The sequence below is a fragment of the Boleophthalmus pectinirostris genome, unplaced genomic scaffold, assembly GCF_026225935.1.
Source record: "Boleophthalmus pectinirostris isolate CB_2022bp ecotype Guang Dong unplaced genomic scaffold, ASM2622593v1 HiC_scaffold_21, whole genome shotgun sequence".
Lineage (NCBI taxonomy): Eukaryota > Metazoa > Chordata > Actinopteri > Gobiiformes > Gobiidae > Boleophthalmus > Boleophthalmus pectinirostris.
Window position 1 is genome coordinate 20,887,451 of NW_026571175.1, and position 27,594 is coordinate 20,915,044.

The 27,594-nt window shown below is 37.5% G+C and overlaps 1 protein-coding gene across 1 annotated transcript; it reads left to right on the forward strand.

Moving 5' to 3' along the window:
- The first annotated feature begins 6,696 nt into the window (after positions 1 to 6,696).
- cdcp1b (CUB domain containing protein 1b) lies at positions 6,697 to 26,732 on the forward strand. Its single transcript, XM_055157662.1, has 11 exons — positions 6,697 to 6,886; positions 12,206 to 12,424; positions 13,825 to 14,169; positions 14,609 to 14,821; positions 17,061 to 17,417; positions 18,408 to 18,767; positions 19,470 to 19,667; positions 20,203 to 20,556; positions 22,323 to 22,679; positions 23,647 to 23,728; positions 23,960 to 26,732. The coding sequence occupies exons 1-11, from the start codon at positions 6,823 to 6,825 to the stop codon at positions 24,465 to 24,467; spliced, it is 3,057 nt and encodes a 1,018-aa protein (XP_055013637.1). The 5' UTR covers positions 6,697 to 6,822; the 3' UTR covers positions 24,468 to 26,732.
- Positions 26,733 to 27,594: the final 862 nt, after the last annotated feature.

Consider the following 27,594-nt stretch of genomic DNA (forward strand, 5'->3'; position numbering starts at 1 on the left):
TTGTAATGGAGTTCAGCCTTTGGAGCGGTGGGGTTATTGCAGATGATGGTGCAGACTTGAGTTTCAGATGAGCTCATGGTCTGAGGTGTAAAGACAAACCAAACTGTAAAAGCATTTGAGACCTCAGAGTCATGTGATGTCTGCAGTAATAATAGTACTGATTACTGGTGTATTTAAATGTGTATTTTGCCAGCAATACAAATAATTATCAACTTTATTGGCAAAGTTAAAAACTTTATAAAGGTGTGGTGTTTCTACGTTATTGTGGCATGTGCAAAACAGATTACAAATATGCATTTATGAAATCATGCCAATCCCAAAACCTTAAAGGTGCATTGCATAACGTTTCTAGTAAAAGGCCTGCCATCGGTTTGTGCTATTGCTTTGCCAGAGTGTTCCACAATGTGACATCAAGCTTATCTAACTCCATGGAGACAGACAAGTGGCATGATAAAGCAAGTTACAGGTCAGATGTGTGGAGAGGTAGGCATGCTCAAAACATATTTTTCAAGGTATTTTTTAGCAATAAAAACACCTGTAATTGAGACAGATGTTATATAGATGTTTAATGCCATACTGTGGAACATGCAAAGCAAAACAATCATTTCTATGGAGACAAGAAGGCCATAGATCAGACCCTACATGAGAAAAGTTTTACAGTACCTTTAAGAAAAACAGTGTAAAAATGTGCATGCAATTAAAATCTAAAAACTTTAACAGGTTTTGTAAATGTAAAGCTTACTTACATTCAGTAAAAAGGTGACTGGGTAGCTTTATCTGCCGCTACAACATCTACCTCCACAGACAATACTGCCATCTTGTGGACAAACTAAGCAACTAAACCTATTACTCCTGAATGACTATGGGTTATATTCCTGATATGAGTGTAATTCTTTCTTTATGTAAACGTCTGTTGTAGTTTAGCCCTGGTCTAGTATAGTTCTGAGTTTAGTTCCTCTTTTGATGTGTGTGTTAAAACAAGATGGTATTACAAGGGTAAGTTAAAACAGGCTTAGATTACTGTCTTACTGTATTTTATGACAATAAAATCAGTCAATTCACTGGAACTCATCAATATTAAGCTGAAATGTTTGTGCATCTCCTTTAGTCATAGCTTTAGGCATATATAGACTTGAATACTACTTTGTGACACCTTTCCCTGTTATGTATTATCTTTTCCTATTATATATTTTGAATTGTTATGCTAATACACAAATACAAACAGTAGCTGTAGCTTGTAGCTGGGACAATTATTAATATTTAAAATTTTAGCTAGTTTTAATTGTGGTGTGTTTTCTTTTAATTCGGGATTGCTTCTTCTTACTCTTTTTTTGAACACTGCATGCTTTTAATGATTTTGCTCTCCTTTTTGTTTGTTTGTTTGTTAAATGCACATGTCGTGAGAGTATGGAGACTATATGTTGCGCCTTCATACCTTTTTTAAAAATGTTCAAATAAATTAACTTTAACTTTGGATGAGAATTGTGGGGGAAAAAAAAAAATGGATGATGTCATGTCTTAGATTGAGATGAGACTAAACAGACCACTTATCAAAAACATGTACAAAATGTAGTATTAAGTATACAATTTAGACACTACTAAAAGCTTCTTGTTTCATTTTTAAGTTATGAAAGATATGGTGAAATTAATAATAAATTATAAAAAATAATATTGCAGGCTGTAGAGACCAGTGAAGTATCACAAATGAGCAAACATATTTGGCCCAGAGTCTCCACAGCCGGACAGACAGCTGCTCCCTCCCTCCCCCAGCCTCCCACTCTCTCTCTTCTCTCCCATCCCCCCTTCCTTCTCTGTCTTCCCTTCGTCATTCACCCCATATCTCTCTCTTTCTCTCACTTTTCTGTCTCTTGATTCCCCTCTCTCTCTTTCTTCCATTATTTTTCTTTGTCTTCTGTCTTTCTCTCTCTCCTTCTGTATCTCTCTCCCTCCTGTCTCTCATTCTTTTCTCTCCTTTCACTCTCTCAGCCCCTCTCTTTCTCTCTCCCATCTGTCTCTCTCCCCCTTCTCTGTGTATGTGTCTCTCTTTCTCACCCCCCACTCTCTCCCTCTTTCTCTCTCCCTTCTCTGTGTGAGTATCTCTCTCTCTCTTTCTCTCCCTCTTTCTCTCTCCCTTCTGTCTCTCTCTCTCCCTCTCCTTTTCTGTCTCTCTCTTTTTCTCACCTGCTCACTCTCTCCCTCTTTCTCTCTCCCTCTCTCTCTTTTCACTCTCACCCCTCTCTTTCTTTCTCATTTCTATGTTTCACTCTTTCTTTCTGTCCCAGTCTCTCTCTCTCTCTCTCCTCCATTATTTTTATTTGTCTTCTGTTTTCTCTCTCAACCCCACCTCTTTCTCCTTCTGTATCTCTCTCTCCCTCCTGTCTCTCATACTTCTCTTTCCTTTCACTCTCTCACCCCCTCTCTTTCTCTCTCCCTTTTGTCTCTCTGTATCTCTGTATTTCTGTCTCTTTCTCACCCCCCCACTCTTATCTTCTTTCTCTCTCCCTTCTGTCTCACTCTCTTTCTTTTTCTAACCCTGCTCGCTTTTGCTCTTTCTCTCTCCCTCTCTCTCTTTTTACTCTCACCCCCTCTTTCTTTTTCTTATTTCTGCGTTTCACTCTTTCTTTCTCTCCCTTCTATCCCAGTCTCTCTCTCTCTTTCTTCCATTATTTTTATTTGTCTTCTGTCTTTCTCTCTCTCAACCCTACCCCTCTCTCCTTCTGTATCTCTCTCTCCCTCTTGTCTCTCATACTTCTCTTTCCTTTCACTCTCTCATGCCCTTTCTTTCTATCTCTCTTCTATCTCTCATGCTTCTCTTTCCTTTCACTCTCTCATTCTCACTCTCTTTCTCTTTCCCTTCTGTCTCTCTGTCTTTCTCTCTCTTTCTCTCTCCCTCTCTCTCTTTTCACTCTATTTCTCTTTCTCATTTCTGTCTTTCACAGTCTCATTCTCACTCTCTTTCTCTCTCCCTTTCTGTCTCTCTCTCCTTCTCACCATGCTCACTCTTTCTCTCTCTCTCTTTGTTGTAAGTAGTCTCCTCCTCTTCCGCTCACTCGCAGGCCGCCCAACTGGTTCTGGCTCACCACCACATTCGTAAAGGGGTGTGTCCTCTGTTTTCAAATGCAAAAAAACCCTCACAAATACACTGACCACAACTGTAATCACAGAAGAGCCAGTTTTCATTTATCAATATCGAAGGACAGGAAAAAGGAACCCAAAAAATGTTTCACCGTATCAATATTTCAAGGTCTGTTAAAACACACTGTCACACCAAGTTGATACATGCAGCTGTGATGTTATCTGAATACATTAATAATATTACAAAGACTTCACAGGCTCCACACATGTTTTGTTAAAGGTGCACTCTGTAACTTTTCTAATGTTTTGTCTCCATGATGTAATTGCTTTGTTTTGAATGTGTCACAGTGACTATAGGTGTCATTGCTACTACTCTGAGCAATAAAAACACCTGAATGAATGACAAATGGATAAGTTTAATGCCACACTATGAAATCTTTTGGACAAAGTAACACCATCTCCATGAAGACAAGCAGCTGATGGACCCTTTACCTGAAAAGTTTAAAAAAATCAAAATTAGAATTCATTTTTTTCTGACGAGCAAATCACCAAAAAATCAGTCCGATTTATAGCAGAAAATTTCAAGCTTTAACAATGCACTTTGAACTTTGATGTAGCACTTCAATATTTTGGCTCCTTAATCTTTGTATCTCGCTTATTTCAATGTTTAAAGTTTAAAATCTCATGGCGCACTTTGAGCTTTCTGTACACATTTTTCCAATGTGTTTTATAAGTGCAAATGTCAAAACTAACCTAACCTAACTAGGATTTTGACATCAGGAAATTGCAGAAAAAATAATAACCTAAGAAGGAAAAAGGGAGATATAAAATAGGGCCATAATACAGGGACACAGCCACACGCTCCAATTGTTTTCTTCTTCTTCTATGTGGTAATTTGCAGCTGTGGTTTCTACAGGTAAAGGTGCGACTGGCCCCAGGTGCTTTGTGCTGGATGTGAGGAATGTGTCACAGGCATGTGCAGACAAACCTCAGCACCAGAAAAATGCACGAAAAGAAAATAAACTGCTCTGCTGCTGATCGGATGAAGAACAGTCAAATGTTTAAGAATAATGTTCAAGAAAAAGTGTAATCATAGAATTATCAAGTTAACAATTTCAGAACTGTTGGGTGGATTCATTAAAGTTCCTATATTAAGCACATTTGACTTGAGCTTGAGCTTTAAGACATGTTATAATGTTGTTACCTCCTTAAAAACATATGTGGAGTTGTGTTTTGTTTCATTCACACAGGTTTGAGTAATCCTTTATTATAAGTGTGTCTATAGCTGCAAAGCTCAAAATGCTCTCTTCCACCTTATGATGTCATGAAGAGGTAGTTTTCAAGTTAACATCTACCTTTTGCCTTTAATTCAGTAGAGATTGGCAATTTGATTCTTGTGAAGGAGTAAGGAGTTTAAAGTTGAGCACATCCTGTATTACCACATGACATCACAAGGTGGAACAGAGTGTTTTCTGTTTGAGAGATGAACTGAGCCTAAATATGAAGGGTTTGTGTTAAACTTGTATGTACGACTGAAAAAAAACACAACTCCAGATATCTTTGTAATATGTTCCCTTTGATAATTTAATTTCCTGTAAATCTGAGACAAAAATCTCTCTCAATTTATTACTAAAATGTATAATAATCTTTTTTAAAAAATATGTCTCACAATAACAGGCCAATAGCATTTTGAAAAAAATAATCTATCCATGGTTTTCAGAATGAAATTAGCATCACTGCCATAGTCATTTACAATTCTATACAAAACAGGTTCATCTTTTGGACGAGGAAAGTCCTATACCGATACTGCCCACAACATGAAGCTGAAATCCACAAAAAGATTTGATGTGAATAAAAGAAAACATTGTGTATCTATTTTTAAAAGGCCATATGAAGATTTGATACAGACCTATGTTCTTGGTCATGTCAAGTTTTATTAAATTAGGCCATTTGGTATCAGAATGTAATGTTATTATTTGCCTCTTTTATAGAATTGCACAGACAGAAGCAGGAGATAAGGGAGTTAGGGAGTAGTTCTATATATAAATTCCATCAATAGACCTATTAGTATTCATAATTTTTGCATGGCACAATTAAACCTATTATTCAGAGAGATAGCTGTAGCACAAATACATTTAGTTAGTCTAGTTGGGCAGTCTGCATTATACATTAATTCATAATTCATTCATTTAGGTCTGATTAAAAGAGTCTTAGTTTCAAATCTGTAGACATTAAGGGGCCTATATAACGCAAAATTGACTCTTGTGAGCTTTAAGCAATGTTAGAATGCTGTTACCTCATTAAAAACATACCTGGAGTTGTGTTTTGTTTGAGTAATTCTTTGTTTACATCTCCAAAGCTCAAAATGCTGTTCCACCTTGTGAATGAAACTAAACACAACTCCAGGTATGTTTGTGATTAGGAAACAACATTATAACATAGATAAGAAAATTGTGTAATACTAGCCCTTTAACATCCCATAGTAGTTTGGTGTGTTGAGTAGATATCGGTTTATATTGTCAGATGTGAAAACAGCCCGCGCGTAAAGTCTGTTAAATGTGATTCATTTGGCTCCACGGGAAATACATGACCACGCGTCCCATGTTTTCAAACGCCTGTTACATGCTATTAATAAATACTCTGCCTCCATCAAATCCATTTTAATAACGCCTACACAAATCACGATTAGCCCTGAAATAATTGTAATTTCTTCAGCCCCACATTGCTCTGTTATAGTGTTGTTTCCTCAAAAACATATCTGGAGTTGTGTTTTGTTTCATTCACACATGTTTAACACACAAATCCTGCAAATTTAGGCTGAGTTCTTCTCTCAAAGAAAAAAACACTCTGTTCCACCTTGCGATGTCATGTGATAATACAGGAAGTGCTCCACTGTGTTTTTAAGCTCCAGTCACTTTCACTTTAATCATATGGATAACTTCAGCCCTTGAATTGCCAATCTGTACTAAAAAAAAAAAAAAAAAAAAAGGCAAAACCAGATATTAACTTGAAAACTACCACTACATGACATCATGAGGTGGAACAAAGCATTTTGAGCTTTGGAGATGTAAACAGACTAATAATAAAGGATTACTCAAACATGTATGAATGAAACAAAACAGAACTCCAGATAGGTTTTTAATGAGGTAACATTCTATCACGACTTCACAAGAGTCAATTCTGAGTAATATATGACTTTTATGTCATTTTAAGTCACAATAATTCTGAAATATTTTTTTCTTTGGACAGCCCCTAATATTAAATATACAGTTTGGTCATCCCCTGACAGGTTATGTTACGTTGTATTTCCCCTCCCTGCTTTTTGCGCATTCGGGGGATCTACTGTTCAATGCCAACCATTTCTGGCATGCCCAAGTGGAGCTTATAAAAATAGGGCATGCTTTGTGAGCAACGAGTCAGTTCAGGACTCCTCCAGTTATCCACGCATACCCCATCCCAGCTCCTCGTTTCCACTCTCGGATTTTTCTCCCCATTTTTTCTTACGTACAATTACCAACCGCACTCAAGTTGAAACAGGTTACCCACGACCTCTCATCTGACGTGTTTGGGAACACGCCCTTCTCCGTAACGCCGTACAGGTACAAACAGGAAGTACTTGCAACTGTCAGCTCCGACGAGACAGGTCCGGGGATGTGAGGGATTTCTGCTCCGAAAACGCCGACACCATGCTCTGAAGTGTCGTATCTCCCACTTTTCCAGCTCAATCGACAGCTTTTTACGATTGCAATGCGGTTTTATTGGAGTATAGCGCTTTTTGGACTTGTGTTGCTGGCTGTCTTGCGCGCAACAGGTAAGAAGCGTGCTCTGCTTTGTGTAAACGTCACCTTGCTTAGATACAGCGGCAAATTATTAATCAAAACGCCCTTATAATGACGCAACAATTGAAAATATGCTTTGTACAACCTACGTATGCGTCAATTTGTGCGTAAAAGTATCCATAAGCCCATCTTGATTCTCAAATTCACCACTAATGTACAAAAATGTATAAGAAATGATCACTTGGATTCACAAAGTTGCACGCCAAATTCTAATTGTGGCGTTCATTTCAATCGATGCGTAATGTTTTTAAGTGGTCCAAAACGGTACCAAACCCATTATTCGTTTTAGACAAATCATTGCGGAATATAACTGCACCAAAAAGTTGCCTGGAACAATTTCAACATGCCCAGTTTGTGCGTAATAGTCTCATAATTTTCCGTTGTAATCAAAAATACAATGCTGTGAAGTGGTCTGCCCGCTTAAGCCCTATTCACTCACACTGGAGGACAGTACTTGACATAAATTCTCCATCATTTATTATTGATTGCGTTGGATGAAAGCACCGGGGCTCGCTGAGTGGGTGTGTGGAGCGGAATTAGGCGCAGTCTTTTCCGAGTTCTTTCCAAGACCTCCATTTTCAAAGGTTTATGATGAGGCGTTTATGGAGCTTCCCTTTGGCTTGAATTCATCATTACCTCATCAATGATTGACCGCCAATCTGCTCTAATGCGAATCTGGCACCGCTACCATCAGCCCCAGCAGTGCCATTTCTCCCACCGACAGTGAACTCAGCACGGCCGTGATAATAGCCTATACATGGCTTTTGTGGTAAACTTTATGTTGTGTTTGGAGAACTGTTAACACGCCCATATTGTTTACCTTTTGCCTACATTCTGTACAAGTGCTGTGACTGTCAGTGCAGGTCAAGTCCATACATGCTTCAAAGGAGAATGAGGAGTAGCCTAATGGGAGGTATAAACAGTTGAAATGGATATAGTTTGACATATTTGGCAACATAGCACACATAAACTTAAAAGACATTTATTATTGAAAATGTTACAGGGCCTTTGTTGTGCTGTTTTCTGATCTATGTTATAATGTTTCCTCATCAAAAACATGCGTGGAGTTGTGTTTTGTTTCATTCACACATGTGGAGTAATCCTTTATTTTTAGTCTGCCTACATCTCCAAAGCTCAAAATGCTCTGTTCCACATTCTGATGTCATGTTGTGGTGGTTTTCAAGTTAACAGCTACACTTTACCATTATCATCCAAGTGAATATAGTGAAGATGTATGGGGAAACACAGTGGAGCACTTCCTGTATTACCATATGACATCATATGTTGAAACAGTGATTTTTGTTTGAGAGAAGAACTCACCATTTGTTTGTCAAACGTGTGTCAATGAAATGAAACTAAACACAACTCCAGATATGTTTTTGATGAGAAAGCAAGATTATATCACAGATCTCAGAGGTCTCAAATTGCAGAGATAATGCTCTTTGAAGCGTCTTTTGAGTGTCCAGAAAAGTGTTATATGAAACATGCATTATTATTATTATTATTATTATTAGATCTGAAAATAATAATATGGTCCTATAATGTCACTTTAGTATCAAATCAGTGGAGTGATTGTATTTGGTCACTGATAAGAACATTTTGGATGCTATAATATAATAACTTGAGCAAATAGTGCACTAATTCATTAGGCTTATCTATGCTTATTTAAAAATATTGTTAAACTTAAGTAATTAAATATGGTAATGGAGGTCAGTTTTGTTCTTGCTGTTCAATTCCTCCTGTATGCAAATGATATAACTGCACAGGTAACGGTTAGGCATGTCAGATAAGATATACGTACATTCAGTGTTTACCATAGATTTAGTTCAGACTACTGTGGCACAAATACTTTCTATATTAATAATTTTCTTACAGTTTTTGGAGGTTGAGTGTTACTTATTGCCAGTATTTAATATTTAAAGGTGCACTGTGGCACTTAACCTGTAATGTTCCATGGTGTGACACTGATGACATCTATCTAACATTTATCCATTACAGGTGTTTCTATTGCTCAAAAATACAATAATTATCTTTGTGAACAGGGTTGCCTCTCCACAGATCTGACCTGTGATGTAGCCTATAGTTGTCTTGAAATAAATAGGTTCATTTTCTACCGTGGAACATTCCAGACAAAGCAATAACATCTCCATGAAGACAAGCAGGTGGCAGACCCTCTACTAGAAAAGTTACGCAGTGCACCTTTAAACATGTCTAGTCCATTTCATTTTTATACCATGGGGGGCCACCATAGTCTTCTTTTCGTGGGAAATTCTGGTTTATTCTGTCATGGCTTATAATTTTGCCACAGAGAATACATACAATATAAATAAAATCCTACAGCATTGTCCTGTAACATCATTATTGTAAAAAATACCAGTAAAATGTTACAAAAAGCTAGTAGTACAGGCAATGTATAGCAATGTAAAATAACATCTATTGGTGGTGAATCTAAATGAGGCGTATCCATTTCCATTCCTAAAAAAACAAACCAAACAAAAGAAAACATGAACACAGAAAGCCTTCAGTACTGTACAGACATTATTATAATCACATTTTGTAGCCAGCTCTGTTTCTGTTGACTCACTGGTAACCTTCTGTTGAAATAATCTCACTTACCAACACACACAATTTAAGCCTAAATAAACAAAAGCTTTAGTGTTAGCAGTTCACAGCTGTGTGCAGTCATGACCATGTTCCCTGACAATTGTTCAGATGCACTTCTACACAGACGCAGTATCGGATATCCAAATTTCAGCTGTTACCCATGCTCCCCGGCGGATATATCGACCAGGCATGTTTCACTGTAATCACATGAGTCAGTTTAATGAAAAGTCAATGGGATTTATCTGTTTATTTGAAGTGGGGGCAGCGAAAACAGCAGCAGGTGTGTCCTACTACAGCCACTGTTTGTACAATATAAAAACACTGAGCAAGCACACACAGTATTTGACATTTTCAAGATGTTTAAGGGACAAACAGAGCAAAAAATGCAAACAGAGCAAAGGTTGTTATGGTAACTGCAGGGCTTTCTGCAGGCATGTCATGATAACAAATTTCGAAGCGTGATATATTGCTGGAGTAAATATAGACGATAAACGAGCATATTGAAACTTTGGCCAAGAGCAGATTTAAACCACAATACTACTCTAAATGTACAATATTGTTAATACACTGCACTCAATAAATAGCAGAATGAAACACTTTAATACTTTGCTTGTATCTGTAACGAGTCATAGAAGTTATTAATTCAACCTTTTACTGCTTAAATCTTATCATAAATCATATAAATACTATACCATGCCAACTTTATTCATAAAGCACTTAAAAAAAATTACAGCTGTCCAAAGTGCTGTACACAAACATAGGAAAGAGCAATCACAGTGAAAGTCACAATTCAACTACTAGAAACACAGAAAACAATAAGATACTCAAATTAATTAACAAGAAATGTACATCTCACTTGTTAAAAGCCAGTGAAAAACAGTACGAACGAAGTACAGAACGATGAGTTGGTAAAGTAATTATCGTGACATGCATAGCTAGCATTCATTAGTCACCATTTCTCATTCCTGTTGTTTAGATCTTGTTCCTTGCTTTTTCATGTGCCTCAAGATTATACTGTATTAAAAAACGAGATTTACATAAACAAAAACATACATTTCTTTGCATGAAATGAACAATCTTTTCTTCAAACCATGTCCCATAACAGTACATAACTATTTTTGTTACACAGCCCTATATGCCTTTTGAAAGTGCTGATCTGTGTTCTATTGTTATTATATGTGATTTTAAACTGACTGTTGCACTTAGAGACTTATTTTTCAAATATGAAGTGCAATATAAACTATTATAAACTTGTGCCACTTTTACAACTATCTGATGTGGTCCCAGGGCAGCTGTGGCTACAATAGCAGCTTACCACCACCGGGTATGGAATTAATGAATAATGCACCAAATCGTAAAGCAACTTTGAGCGTCTGGAAAAGCACTATATAAGAGTAATGCGTCATTATTCTTTATTACTTTTCATCATCTTATATTTCTTGTTTTCAAACTAAAGTGGCTGACAAAACAGATTAGGGCCTAATTTGATTTTAAATCCTAAATAAGCACTAAGTAATTTTTCTGGTGGAGGTTCTGGCGTCAGGTTGTCTCCATGGGGATGTTATTGTTTTGCCTAAAATGTTCCATGGAATTACATTAAACTTGATGCCGTTAGGCCACATTCCAGATCTGAGCAGAGGCAAGGTTCAGAGTAAGAAATTAATGCAAGTTTTTTATTAATATTTTTTAGTAATTAAATATAATTGATGAATGACAGATACTTTGCATTTAATTCTATACTGTGAAATATGGCATAATATCTCCATAGAGACAAGCAAGTGGCAGAAAACGTTACATTTTAAGAGAATATTTACGGAGAATTGTGTGTCTACAAAGCTGTACAAAAGCTGTAGTTCAGACATGCTCTAAAGTGTGATTCTTGTATTAAAGGTGTCCTTAAATCACAGTTTTATTTGATATTGTTCTGAAATTGTTCAGACAAAACTGATGTGGTTTATGGTGTCTTTTTTGAACATTTTGACAGGACTGGACTTGACTGACGTTTGATGTTTGTGTACCCAGTGGTTTTTTTTTGTGTGTAGTTTTGTGAATGTGTTGAGTGTGGAGAGAGGGGTTGGCTGTGGGAGGATTTTTGATTAGTTTTTGTCTTTTTTGATTTGTTTGCATTTGCTTAAGTTCAAAATTGAAAAGAAAGAAAAGAAACACTGATGTGGTTTATAATCAAGTTACAAAACTCGAGCTGGAGCTGAGAGGGTTCACCTGTGCTCCACATGTTTGTTTTTTTTACAGTTCAAAGAATATTTTCAGAAGATTTTATTTTTTTTTTATTATCTCTGCATTTTTCTTTTGATCACATACTTTCAACACTTTTGACTTAATATATTTAACCATTGACATATATAGATCTGTGCACATTCAGGAGCAATTTGTCAAACTTCTTATGTAGAATATTACTTAGAACGTGCTTTCTCATATTTGTAAATCCTCCAAGAGCATATGCCTGAAGATAAGACTGACATAATAACATAATCACATGCATTCAGTTTGTGGAGGACTAAACTAGAGGGTTTTAGTAAGTTTTCATAGCGACATGATTGTATTATTTTCTATAAATGTGCACTATGTAACTTTTTGGTTGGGGTTTGTCACCAGCTTGTTTCTATGGATATGCCATTGCTCTGCTTTATAGACTTAATTTTGTATTGCTGTCTGTATTTTTCTCTCAGATGGCTTGGAAACAGTGGTGCGCCCCTACAGTGGATCCTCCGTGACCATTTCCACCGACCAATCAGGGTGTAGTGTGTGTGAGGTCAGCGGGGTCAACGCCACGGAGACGACCTGCCACCAGTCCCTCTCACTGACCCCCGAACAGGAAGTGAAGCTACAGTTCAACTGCTCTGAGCCCATAGAGCAGGCTTTCTCTGTCTCCATCACACACACAATCGGTGAGATTCACACAAAGACTATTTATGTCCCACTAAAGCACTTCCATGTGTGAGCTCATTTACATATTTATAACTAACTGCTTCTGTTTTGAGGCTTTGGGAAATTCAGTCACAGATAAAGAGGTGTATTGTCAGTTATGAGGAGGGTGAAAGCTTGTCTTGCATTTATGGTGTCAGTTTTTACCACAGAAATAACATGTGAAAATTAAAAATAGATGTAACAGAGTGATTCATAATTGTTGAAAGTGTATATGTATATTGAACATTTATATATGTATTAACTGAGAATTGGACTAAAAGGTTAGCTTAGGTTAGTATATTTGACATTTGTAATTTAAAAACATATTGGAAAAACATGCGCAAAAAACCTCAAAGTGCACCAAGAGAGATTTATCAAATATTACATGACTTTTGTGTGCGTTTAGCCATGATTAAGTTCCCTCATCATAGCTTACTTATTTTTATTGATTCATACAATAAAAATCAGTAAATCGGTACGGCTTTCATTTGAGGCTCAAAAAAATTCAGTTTTCACATGCCCCCTATCCTCACTGCCCTAAACTATCTTTAAAGGCCCATATTACCCCATTTTCTGATTTATGTTATAATGTTGTTCCCTCAAACCTCAAAAGTTGTGTTGTGTTTTGTTTCTTTCACACATGTTTAACCACAGACTGTATAAAAAAGTGGACTAAGCGAGTCTGACGTCACCCACAGCGTTCTGCTCAACTCAAATGAAGCTCCTGACGTTAACGGTTACAGGAGCGAATCTGGAGCCAGGCTCTATATTTGAAAATCTGACCGCGAGTATCATAGCAACCACAAGAGTCAATCATGATTGAGGTTGTTAAATGTGCCTGTCCTTCTCACCGGAAAGCAGGAAGGGGGCTTACTTAGCAGCAAAACGCACTAGCTGTCAATCAAGTCTGTTGCTAACTCTAGCGGGAGCGACCTTGTGGAGTGAAGGCGTCTGATTGGTCTGTTATTTCTGTTCATGTCTAGAGTGGGTTAATATGAACATTTTAAGACAAAAATGGCGAGGGTCACAGCAGCAGTTAGAGAGAGAGACGACAAGATCCCAATGTAAGTCAATAGGAGCCGGAAGAGCTGTCTGGCGCATTTCCTACCTGGAATGTGGCGGTTAGTGCGTTAGCTATGTCCATTCATATATTCGTTTTGTGTTTAACACACAAACCCTGCATATTTAGGCTGAGTTCTTCTCTCAAACAGAAAACACTTCTGGGACTGAACCGGGACTAGACCAGGACTGTCCAAGCCAGTGAGACAAATTTGAATGCAACTTTAGTCTACAAAGACCTGGGAATATTAAATTAACTTTTGTTATATTAATCTTATTTATATTGTCTAGTATTGTAAATTGTCAGTATTTTTTTCTACAGCATGCACAGAATCCTCTTGTACCCCCGACTCTGCAGAGGTCGACCCAGATCTCTTCAAGGGCTTCAAACGAACTCTAGCATGGGACATCAATATACCCCCAAAAACTGTCTTAACTCTAGCCTTCCCTGAGTCAGGACTCGAGGAGACTTCTGGTTCTTGTCCTGATGGTTTTCAATACTTTATCAGCTCCAGTAAAAGTGATGGGACCCCCAAAAAGAGCAGTTACTGTCGGGGTACGTCTCTGTCCTCTCTGCATTTGTCTGGACAAACTAAAATTATCCTGGAAGTGCCAAAAGATCAAGACCTGCCCCAAACAGTGTTCACAGCCAAGGCTGCAAAAAGAGGTAAGAAAAAATATAAAATATGAATGAATAAATACATGCTTTTTATTTTAAATTTTTTTTTTTGCTTATTAAAGATGGTTGGGGGTACATCACCTTCTTGTTTCTATGAACACATCATTGCTCTGCTTTGAATGTTCCACAATATGTCAGTAAACAGCCCTACCTTAAGTTTGTTCTATTACACAAGGTTTTATTGCTCATAAATACTTACAAAAACAGGCATTCTGACTGTGAGCAGGGCTGCCTCTCCACAGTTCTGACCTGTAATTTGGTCTGGTTTGGTCTCCATGAAGATAGAAAGGTTTAATGCCATGCTGTGAAACATTCCAGACAAAGCAATAACATCTCCATGGAGAAAAGCAGGTGACGGACCCTCCACCAGAAAAGTTACAGAGTGCATCTTTTAATCTTAACATTTAACTCATTCTTTTCTCTCCAGGCAGCCGGATGCTCTCAGTAACCACAGACCCGGACACAAAGGTCACGATCAAACGCGACCCCCAGGGCCCAGACTGTGACGTGTGCGTGACAAAAGACTCCAAACGCACCTGCACCCATAAACAGGTGCTGAGGGACCCCCGAAACGTGACTGTGGAGTTCAGCTGTAAGACCCCCCAGGACTACTACACTGTTGAGATCATCAGGGACATTGGTGAGAGCGTCATCTTTGCACTATAAAATAATATAAGCATATGATTTTTCAGTTTAACTTATATTATGTTGCTTTTTGCTTGGGTCCATCACCTGCTTGTGCGTTGTACACAGTAAAATAGACTTAAAGCTGCCCTAGACTACACGAGAATTTGCCCGATTTTGGCTACAATTTGCTTCTCCCCAAGTTCGGGGAGGCATGCCCTGACTTTGTGTATTCGTATAGCTGCTGCTCTCCTCGTGTGTGGTGTCAGTGTGACTCTGAGCTGCTCTGTCAGATCATAACCACCAAACATCAGCAACTCTACGGTAACAGACAATAAAACAGAGCGTCAGATACAAACTCAGGAAATAGTGAAAATAATTATTACTCACCTCTTATAAAGTGGTAAATTTGAACTGCAGCATCTCATCCATATTATCCATAGAATCTGTCCTCTGCAAATAATGACACCCAGTCCACAAAACAACACTGTTAATCCAGTTTGAAGTGTCTTTTGAAAGTAAAAAAGATCAAAAAGTTCCTCTCGTGTATCTGTTTACATTCACACAGCATGCAGATCAGGGTGAAGCTGCAGATTAGCGATCAAGACTCCTACTTCCTGTGTACTTTTTCACCAATCTTTTATGCATTAAAAATCATGTATCTGACACATTGCACCACATTTCACAAATAATAGAAACACAGTTTCGTTTTGCATCTAAACTAAAAGTGCAGTGCTCTGATCTTTTGAACACTGAAGAGTTTCAAAGTGAGTTATTTTACTCTAGACAGGAAACAGCTGATGCAGGTCACATCTCATAAGATTATTCTCATGTCTGTGGTGTGCACTTTTTGTCACATGTTAAAAAAATTTTAAGACCAAAAATCCTGTAGTGTGCAGTGGCCTTTAGACAAACTTTATTTATTCAGAAGGGAAATTATTTGAACACAGTAGCTCACTCATAAAATATTATAATAACTAAGAGCAAAAATATAAATGATATTAATACATTCAAAATAAGTAACAAAAATACATTAATAAGAAATTATTATTATTATTATTATTATTATTATTATTATTATTATTATTATTGTACAAATGTATAGAAATATAGTCATACAAAATTTATCATATTTTATATACAAGAGGTGGGTAAAATAAAGCGATAATCCCATCTCCATGGAAACAAGCAGATGACACTGCCAAACCAGGATTAGAGTTTCAGGTCAGATTTATAGAGAAGCTCTCAGTAAGAATGCAAAACACCTGTAATTTGTGGAACATTCCTGGAGGAAACAATAACATCTCCATGGATACAAGCTGGTGATAAACCCATCAGAAAAGATACAGAGTGCAACTAAATATTATAATTAAAATTGCTAAGGACTGTATTTTACTGTCTAAAGGTTTACTGTCTAAAGCAGACTTGGAGAAACTTATCCATGCGTTTGTCTCCAGTAGGTTAGACTACTGTAATGGTCTGCTCACTGGTCTCTCCAAACGAGCTGTGAGACGCTGCAGAACATCCAGAACGCAGCAGCTCGGGTCCTGACTCGAACTAGGAAGTACGAGCACATAAGTCCTGTGCTCAGGTCTCTGCACTGGCTTCCTGACTTTTTTAGACTTTAAAGCAGCTCTGCTTCTGTACAAGTCTCTCCATGGCCGAGCACCAAAGTACATCTGTGACATGTTAGTGTCATATGAACCATCTCGCACTCTGAGGAGCTCAGGGACCGGCCTCCTGCTGGTGCCCAGAGTCAGGACTAAACAAGGGGAGTCAGCGTTTCAGGTTCATGCAGCTAAAACCTGGAACAGTCTTCCTGAACATGTGAGACAGGCCTCTTCTGTGACGCTGTTTAAATCCAGACTCAAAACATTTCTGTTTAACTGTGCATATAACTGAAAGGTTTTCATTCCTCACTCTTTTCTCCAATTTATGTCTCTCTTTTTTAATTTTAATCTTCATGATTATTTATGTTTTGATTTGTTTTTATTATGATTTTAATGTATTTCTTCATCTGTAAAGCACTTTGAATTACTTTGCGTACGAATTGTGCTATAAAAATAAACTTGCCTTGCCTTGCCTATTGTTGGTTATATAGTATGATTATATTCATTTACGCTCCTCATTTATAATGACTACACTACTCCGGTACCCTCCTGGAAACTAGGATTAGTCATTAGACCTTTTTTTTTTTGTTTTTGTTTTGCATAAAGCTTTTTTTCAACTCACAATTTTAATCTCTTTTTCCTCAGACTGTGCAAAGACCTCTTGCTCCAGCGACATCCTCCAGACTGAATACTCCATGTTCCCAGACTTTAACCGGACTTTCATCTGGGACCTTAAAGTGATCCCGACCCAGGCCTTCCAGCTGGACTTCCCTGAACCTGGAATGAAACAGATCCCAAACAAGCATGCCTGTCCGGATGAGCACACCTACTCTGTGGTCACCTATCTGCGAACGGGACCTGCCACCATTGGGACTTTCTGTAAGGGGGGTGCTGTGTCCTCTGTCCTGGTCCGATACAAGGGGCGCATGTTTTTGGAGGTCCCTGGAGACAGAAAACTGGACCCTGTGGACTTCAAATTCAGCCATGGCCCTCAGACTGAAAGTAAGATGACAATTTATGTGGTCTAGTGTTCTCACAGTGCTAAAATTTCAAACCATTTCAATTTTAAAGAATTTGCTCAATACCGATTCAGATACCACAATGATCAAGGTCCTATATTACACAAACTTTATATACTGAACACTAAATTGACAGGTCTAGGAATTAATTTTTTTATCAGAGAGCTGATGTCCAAAAGCTTTTTTTATTTTTAAATAAAGTTTCGTCAAAAAACTTTCGTCAGATCATTTTTCTTGGTATACTGTGATCCAAAGCAAGAAAAATGATCTGACAAAAGCTTTTTGCCGAAATGTTATTTAAAAATAAAAAAAGCTTTTGGACATCAGCCATCTGAGTGTGCTATGTATTTTTTCACTTTTAAATTACTGTTCCTTGATTTGTACCTTCACAAGAACATTGGTCTGCGTTTTCTGTTTTCATTTGATTACATTTATTTATCACCATGGAGACGGGTGTAGCAATGAATGAAAAATAGGAGCCTTCCAGGCAAAGCAGTAACCTTGAGAACTAGAACTATTGATACTTTACAGTGATGTCACATTGGGGGTGTTCTACATGCACCTCTATTGGCACAATGTTCATCAGTCCCATTGGTGACACAACTGGCAAACTCTGACAAAAATGTTTTGACAGTCATTGTGTCCATTGTCCTGTTCAGGTGTTTGATTTTCAATTAAAAAAAAGTGAGAACTTTTTTGGGTAATGCTAGCTAGCTTGTTACTGTAATTTTATGTGTGAGAAGAGAGTTGTTTATCCGCACAAATCATCTCACCTGTTGAAGTTCCAACTAAACCAGCTTTTTCAGGTCAGATTGTGTTACATTAAAACTCAGATTACGTCTTGATTTGAGTAACAGAGCTGCAAACAGAGTAGTGCTTACAGTTAGCGTCACATGACATTATCTGCAAAGTATCAAAATGAACAAAACCTTCTTTGAATTTGAATCTCCTTTTTTTTTCTTTTTTTTTTTAGTGGTGGCCATACTCAAAGTGAACCTGCCCAGAGGAGTCTCAAACACAACCTTCATCACACCTAATTATCCTGGCGAGTTTCCAGACACTGAGGAAATGCAGTGGGACTTTGTGGTCCCTGGGATGCACAACTACAGCATGAGTTTCTCCGACTTCACTCTCCCAGAATGCCTCAGTGATGATGTCATTTTGCAATATTATAAAACAGATGCGAAAGTCACAAAATTCAGTCTGACCGACCCACCACCAAAACATCAACAAGGAAACTTTCAAATGGTGCTCAAAAACTGTGCTACAAACAGGACTCTTCAAGGACTAACCCTGAACTTTAAAGTGTCTGTCATGAGGAGTGGACATCCAGGTAAGACACAGGAAAACACAGAAGATATAACATTTAGAGTAGGATATGCTAGTATTTTGAAATTGGTACTATTGAAATTGTTTGGAGATGTGTACATTTTAAATATCAAGCATATTGTTGTTAATTAAAACTATTAACATTGCAGCAACATGCAATATAGTAAAATTTGTTTTGCCACAGTATAGAGCAGCTCTTAGATCACTGTGATCTAGGGCAGGGCAATGTGGCCAAAAAAATATGGATTATGATTTTAATAGACTTTAAGGAAATCAGAGCTAGAACTGCTAGTCTTTAAAATAGGAGAAGCTCTTTACATTTTCATTATTATCATGTGGTATTAGTTTAAAAAATATATATTTGTATAGATATCTAATTGCACAGTAACACTGCTTTGCATGTAAAAAGGTCAGGAGTGTTTTATAATAATTCTCAATTTCACAATTTATTTAGACAATTCAATGAATTGCCTAGTCCTACTGTGAGCTGTCTATGTTAATTATAAATAATTTTTCCTTGTCTGTGAACCAGGAACCAACACAGCAATGGCTTTACAGCAAAACTCTGCTCTGACCTGTGGAAGTTGAAATATTTAGACTCATTGCTATGAATGATTAGGATAGGATACTAGGAATACACTTGTATACACATACACATACAAGTGTATGTGAGTACTTGTATGTTAATTTCTAAATTTTTCTTCAGTTTTGTGCACAGTGGACCTGTCGACGCAGCCATCTGTGTCAGTGCAGATTGAGAAAGTGGGCTCTGATCCATACTGTGAGATGACCCTCGACTCCAACCTCCAAACCAAGATAAATGTGGCGTCAGGGACCAAAGGGAAGCTGTCTTTTCTGGACTGTCCCAATGAAGATTTGCAACTCACTGCCACTCAAGTGATAGGTGAGAATACAAAGCTTTGTACAGGCTTTTCAAGTCAGTGAGTTGGTTTGTTGAGTTTTATTTAGTTGTCCGTGACAGGAAGAATACTTTGACACTGCATTTAGTTACAGAATACTGTATACTGAAATGCAAATGCCTTCAAATGTATTCTGTAACGTATTCTGATACATGGGCCAGTCTGAGTACTGTATTCTGAATATTTAGAATACTTTGACATCGAATTGCATTTAAATTATAATATAAAGATGAAACAGTATTAACAAGAGCTTTTTATTTAACTGTTTTTAAAGCATTTCCTGTCACTCATTGGAGATACACTTGTTTTAATCATAGGCTCCTGAAAATGTGTTGTTTAAATCCATTTTGTATTTGTATGTATTTATTTGAGTTTTCAGACTATCTTAAAACTTTTTGGCAGTGTTTGCTAATGTGTGCATTGTGTCACCATGGTAGCTGCTGAATCTTCTGCCATAGACATACATGCAGTCAATGTAAAGTATCTTTATATAGTGACCTTTTGACTCTTTTCCCCTAGAATGCCGAGACTCCTCCTCCTGCCCTGAATACCTTCTCACCACCCCAAAGCTGGACTCCTGTTTGCCGATGCCCCTCCACAGCGTCCTCTGGAGGATCATCATGTCTCAGGAGAGCACCGTGGACCTGGCCTCTCCCACTGGGAGCTTCAGGCAGTCTCTGGTGGGACAGGAGTGTAGTGGTCCTGTGTCTTTACACCTAGGGGACAGCGAAGGGTCTTTGGGGGACTTCTGTTTTAACGGTCCCATTCAGAAAGTCCAGGCCCACACCAACATCTCTATAACAGCCAAAACGGAGGACCTCAAGAACTACAAAGGACACTTCCTCAATGTGTCCTTTAGCCCAGAAATACCAGGTAAGACAGGTTATATTTTACTTAGAAAGGTAAAAACAAACCATAATTCAGCTAGTATGTCCTTGTTAATAAATGGTCAGTTAAAGGTCCCAATAACAAATTCAACATGATGAGAAAACTTCTGCAGAGTAAAATGGTATGAATAAATAATAAATAATAGAGACTGTCTCAAAATTTCAATATAATGGAAAAGTTCAATATTTTTTGTCATTGATTTCAGAAAGGCAAACCCATGTATTAAATAGAATCGTGACACATAGAGTGAAGCTTTCAAGCCTTTATTTCTTGAAATTTTGATGAATGATTATGGCTTACAGATAATATATTAATAAGTGAATACATATCTCTGACTTATACATTACCAGCCAAGAGTTTGGATGCACCTTTTCATTTGTTTTCCATAATTATTTGCTTTGTAGATTCTCACTGAAAGCATCAAAACTGTAAATGAACACATGGAATGTAGCAGCAGACAAATATTGTTTTAGATTCCTTTTTTTAATAGCAACCCTTTGTGTTTGAACTTTTGATATTTCTTGACCCTGACTGCTGTGAGGTGAAAACCATTTCAGGAGACTTCAAGAAGCTCACTAGGAGAAGGCAAAGGTTTGCAGAACTGTCAGCTAAGCAAAGGCTGTCTACTTTGAGCGCTATTTAACTTTTCACTTTACTATATAATTCTCTATATCTTGCATCATGTATTTTTTTGTTTTCTGTGTGTTTATCAAAATGTAGAAAATTGTAAATGCAAAGAAAAAAATATTGAATGAGAAGGTGTGTCCATGGTAGAATATGTACTATTTTAGGTCTATAGGTAGAAAAGAATGAGTGGGTGAGGCTATAGAGCATGGTTTGTTACAGAGTACACAAATGTCAGTCAGTTACTCTCTGGTAAATACATGCTTCAACATGTCTGATGGTAAACTATGAAACAGTCACATTGTTTCTCTTTGTTAAGCCATTGTTGAATATTTTATTTTTCTTTTGGGGTACAACCTATTTATTTTCCTCACAACCATTTCGATAAGTAAAGGTTCATTTGGAAAGAATATTTGGATACTCCCAGAACAGAAATGTAGCAGACCCTGTGTTTTTTTTTAGTACACACAGGTGGAGTGGTCATCTGAAGTAAAGTTCAAAGTAGTGTTTGAATAAATATTTAAATGTTACAATACAATAATAATCCATATAATATTCCAAATTGTTTTGTTGGAGCACATTTTGGTCATTCTTTAATTTATTTGAAAGTCCACAAGAGGGCAGCATGGTATCTCAAGATACTAAATCTCCTTGACAAAGCCTGTCAGATCTCAGGAGTTAAGCAGAGCAGGGCCTGGTTAGTACTTGGATGGGGGGAGACCTCTTGGAAAATCAGGTGCCACGTTGAGGCACCAGTGGTTAAAAAAAATAATAAACTGTTTGTGTCTTTGTGACACTTCACCCACATTGCCTTGTATGAAAGTAATGTGTGCGTGAATGATTAGTGATGGTTGAAGGGTGCAGATTGGCAGACTCATTTCAATCAGTCTGCCCCAGGACAGCTGTGACTACATAGTTGCTTACAACCACTGAGTGCTGAGTGAATGAAAGATGAATAATGCACAAAATTGTAAAGTGACTTTGAGCTGAAAAGCACTATATAAGTGATGCATTTTTAATACAAACAATGAAGACTTGATTGCCAAGTTAAAATGTTTTTAAAATATCTTTTTTCCTCTTATAACTTCAAGAATATATTAGGTTAACCTAAATATGTCTTTCCTCAGAGACCATGATCTACAGCGTGACCCCTGATCCCACAGCCCCCATCCTCCTGGGGACCCCTAACTGGCCGAGGGGCATGGGTTCATCCTCCACAGTCTCCTGGATTGTTACTTTGCCCAGAAACTACCAGGCACTGCTCCACTTCAGCAATGTGAGCCAGCCGAAGTGTGCGGACCGCCACACCAGTATCAAAGTGCGCATGCTCGGATATGAAGAGGAGCTGATGAGCCGAAGAGAGGACGAAGCCATAGACGATAAACTGATTGTGCCCTACAGTTTTTATTTAAACATGTCCAACTGTGTCCCAGAAGGGGGAGACTTCGGGGCGGTGGCTAAAATCATCCTGCAAAAGAAAAGCAGTAAGTATTTAGAGTATTTGGAGACAATTGACATCATGGCCAAGTCAGAGGTCATATCTGTGGAGAGGTGAGCAGCGTAAGAAATTTGTGTTTAAATGTAGATCTTAAACAACACTTATAAACAACTGTAACTGAAAATTTTACATCTCAATAAAGACAGGAAAATGGCACTCTCCACAAGTAGTTATGCAGTGCACCTTTAAATATTGTTTGAAATATTGGTTTTACTGATGGCAGTTGTAATGCTTACTTTGGGTTTTCAGATCTTATGACTAAAACCCTTTACACCCAAAAGTGCTCTATGATATAATGTGTCCTTAGCAGTGTTGGGCAGTAACTACTTCCAAAGTAGGGGATTACTGTAATCAGATTACTTTTTTAGTAACACAGTAATGTGACTAGTTATATTTGATAATTGAGTAATTAGATTACAGTTACTTAGCCTAGTAACTGTAAGTTATTTTTCCCTGCCAAAAATATGTGAAATTCACAGAATAGTGTTGTAAAACAGTAAAACAGGTAAACAGGAGCACAGAACGGCATCTCCCAGCGTCAGATGCAGATATACTGTGAACCACAAGAACACAAATACTGGCATCCCCTGTGTTTTAAATAAGGTTCTATAACAGAAAATGTGTTTTTATAAGTTCTTGATCTTTATGTTTCCTTTTTTCTAAGTAACTCATACCATAATCAAATTACTGCTGAAATAAAGTAATCAGAGTAGTAATTAAATTACTTTTAGAAGGAGTAATCAGTAGTCAGTAATCGGATTACTTCTGCAAAGAATCTGACCAACACTGGTCCTTACTGAATGCCTTACGGCATCCATGGTTTTGATTCATATTGTCATGTTAAACTTTAGAAGTGCATGTTATAGTTTTTCCTTAACATGTTTATTGTTTTACAAATATGACTTCAAATTTAAATGGATTTAAACTGATAACGGTCTGTACTGTCTCCTCAGATCTGTTGGCCATTGTCCTGGGACTTGCTGGGGCGCTCCTGCTGCTCCTCATTATTCTTGTGGTCGTCTGTGTCGTGGCAAAGTGAGTGCATCATAACTAGTGGCATTTTCTGAAGCACTGTTACATTTCAAAAATAGACTGATAGATAAGTTAGATGCCATATTGCAGAACATTCTAGGCAAAGCAATCACATCACCATGGAAATGAGGAGGTGACAGATCCTTCTCCTTAGTGCACCTTTTAAATTGCATAATCAAATCAGAACTACAATTTGAACTTCTTTTTTTTAATTTTGTCTTTCTTGCAAATCAGGAAAAAGAAGCAGAAGATGTCTAATGAGTCTTCTATCTACATCGGAAAGGGGAACATTTTCCGCCCAAATGACCGCACGTTCAAATCACGCTCGGACAACGATTCTCACGTTTACGCCTCCATCGATGAGACCCTCACGTACGGGCATCTCCTTGGCGACAATAGCTATGCTGACTCCATGTCCGACCACTTTAAGGGCATCCAGACGGACTCCTACCACACCTTCACTGGACCAACGGACACAACAGCCTTACCCACCATCAAAGAACCGGACCTGGAACCAGAACTGGACCAGTATCGTGGGTTTTTGGAGCCCTCTGAAAGCTTCATCCCATCTAGACCCCGGACCCCCATAAACAGGCAGGACAGTCTTGGTTTTCAGGACCGGAGAATGGTGGATAATGAGTTGTACACATTCAAAAGTACAGGGGAATTTAACACTATCAGGTTATCAGGGGCGGATATGGACCCCCAACCACCCATAGACACAGTGACAGAGGAGTTGTAGCAGGACATCTCATCTCATCAGATTAAAGATGCACTGTGTAACTTTTCTGATGGAGCGTCCGCCACCTGCTTGTCTTTATGGAGATGTTATTGTTTGGTCTGGAATTAAGCATATCCATCTTGCATTTACTCAATAACATGGGTTTTTATTGACCCAAAAACATGTATTCTAACTGTGAGTGGGCTCGCCTCTCCACAGATCTGATATATAACCTGGCCTTGTGATGTCACCTGCTGTCTTTGTAGAGATAAATAAGTGTTATATCTTACTGTGGAACATTACGGGCAATATCTCCAGGGAGAGAAAGTTACACAGTGCACATTTTAAGGTATAAAGGACATTTTTTAGTAGTTCAATTTAAAAATTATGTTTTCATGTAAAGTTAAATTTATTTGGCTCCAGTACAAATATATTGTAAAAGGAGTTCAAAATAGGACCACAGTGGCTGTCCTCAATTTATTTATTTATTTTTTATCCTCTGTGAACCAGGACGTCCACTATTAGCATGCTAGTTGTTGAGAGCAAACCTCCACTCTGGCTTCTGAATGTTGTGAAATGCAAAAAAGCGCTTTAGGAAAGTGAGGAATAACTCTGGACCAAAAGGCTTAAAATTAGTTTTTCATGTTTTAAGACCGTTAATGTCTGATACAGTGCTTTTAATTTAATTTCAGGGATTTATCTATTTTAATTATTGTTAACAGGCTAAACAATAATCAAGTTTTTTTTAAATCCTTTTGCTCTTAGTTTTATGAGAGGCAGGGTATGACAAGATCCTTCAAAACTATTCTGAACAGATCTAGAAAAATTAATAATTCATTGATTTACATGATTTGTAATTCTTATCAATCATGGATTATGTCTGACACAAAAGATAAACATAATTTGAAAGTTCCCTTTATTTATTTTATAATTTGGATTAATAATGTTTATATTAGTACTAATTACATAAACTAAGTGGTTATCCAGTTACATGGGAGGGTCTATAGACTCAGACCATTCACTCACATTTTCTTTAACCAGAGGCAATTCTGAGTTTCTAGTTTGATTAAAACATCATAAAAAATATAAATATTGTTACTGCAACATTGACTTTCTTATACACCTTGAATTGAACTACTAAAATATAAGTAATGTTTCCTCTACAGTCCTTCTATGCATTGATGTAGGACTGAAACTGAACATGAGCTGTGGACTTTTTGAATGTATTTAGGTGATTTTTATTTTTTTTTAATGATGTTTAGTTTTATTAAATCTTCCTGGAACAAGGGACTTTTTTTTATAATGTTAATAGTTTTTTAGATTTTCATTTTTGACTTGTAAATATAATTTTAGTTTTTGGAATAAATGATTTTAAGATTGCTTTTTTACAGATACATTTTGTTTTCCTTAAATTTGACATTTCAGGTTAGTGGTGCATTTTTGACCACATGAATCTCAAAGTTGAAAACAAGTTGAGGTTTTGGACTGACTGCAGATCCAATCTGGAAACCAAACCAGGATTTACCATAAAAGGGCTCTGTGTGTTTCACTACCAACAATATGAAAGCCAGTTTTACATATTTTCATTCACTTGCATGGACACGCTCTCAGAATCTTCCAGTTTTTTCCTCTAGAAACAAGAAACACAATCCCAAACAAGTGCTTTTATGGAGTTTATTGAGAAAACATTGAAAAGTACACGAAAAGTATTGAGTAAGATTGAACTGAGATGAGTTTTGGCTCCATAAAATCAATAAATACATTAATTTTAAAGGTGCATTGCGTAACTTTTCTGGTGGAGGGTCCGTCACCTGCTTTGTTTCTATGGATATGCCATTGCTGTGCCCCAAATGTTCCACAGTATGACTTTACCGACTACCCTAAATTTATTAAATTACAGGTTGAAAAAAACAGGCCTTCTGACCATAAGCAGGTTTGCCTCTCCACAGGTCTGACCTGTAACTTGCTTCGGTCTCCATGAAGATAGAAAGGTTTAATGCCATACTGTGTAACATTTCCAGACACAGCAATAACAACTCCAAGCAGAAAAGCATTTAACGAACCCTCCACCAGAAAAGTTACACAATGCACCTTTTAACAAGAATCCTTTTTAGATTTCATTTATTTCCTGCTTGGTTAGACTGATGTTTCTATCATGTCTACATCAATTTTCAGGTTTCTTTTTTTTTTTAAAAGAACTTTGCATTTGATTTTGTTACGAGAGAAGTAATATTGCTTTGGTAAATGTTTGGACTGGAAAGATTAAACATTGGTTAGGCTTCAAAATTGTGTTGCATTTTCTTAGCAGAAGAAATTTGTCAATTTGTTTACACGAGAATGCTTGCGGGTAAAAATTACAAAAATATTTTAGCAGAAGTGCCTTTCGTTTAGATGCTGAGGGCGTTTTGGGAGCTTAAAAACGCAAAAATCTGAAACCACCCTCCAGAGTGGAAAAGTTGAAAACACTCCACCGTAGTGTTTCCGTCTACACTGCCCAAGACGCAAAATTCAGATCTGCTCACGTTGTGTACGCGTTTACCTCACTTACATCACCACATAGTGTCACCACCTAGCCGCCTGGCCTGCATACCCAATCAAATTCCACATATTTTTGCATCACCGTATGCACGCAGATTTTCTCCCGAAAAATGCTGGTCTAAACTCGGAATAAAAATGAAGACACGCCGCCACTTTTGTGTCTTCTATTCAGACCGTCATCATATAAATGTAGCCTCAGTGCAGCTGAAATGCAAAATTCCAGGGCTGAAAGTATCCAGATTATTCTAGTGGAGGAAAGTGTCTGGAGTTTTAAAACACAGTGGAGCACTTTATGTATTACCACATGACATCACAAGGTGGAGTGATGTCTGTTTGAGAAAAGAACTCAGACTTCAGGGTTTGTGTGTTAAACATGTGTGAAGGAAACAAAACACAACTCCAGGTACATTTTTGATGAGGAAACATTATAACGTAGATCAGAAAATGGCATAATATGGTCCCTTTAAAGAAAAAGTCTTAAGAACAATAAGGAGACTTGTAGACGAAGCTTTATACTCTGTCCTTTTCTTTGACCACAAGAGGACACCAAATTACACATCACTCCTTCATTATATAACTCACGGTGACATTTACAGAGTTCACTTTGGTT

Excerpts from the sequence above, each read along its gene's own strand:
- cdcp1b (XM_055157662.1), top strand. The coding sequence starts at position 6,823 with ATGCGGTTTTATTGGAGTATAGCGCTTTTTGGACTTGTGTTGCTGGCT. Across the intron at positions 20,557-22,322 it reads CTTTAGCCCAGAAATACCAG|AGACCATGATCTACAGCGTG; the intron begins GTAAGACAGGTT and ends GTCTTTCCTCAG. Across the intron at positions 22,680-23,646 it reads CATCCTGCAAAAGAAAAGCA|ATCTGTTGGCCATTGTCCTG; the intron begins GTAAGTATTTAG and ends CTGTCTCCTCAG.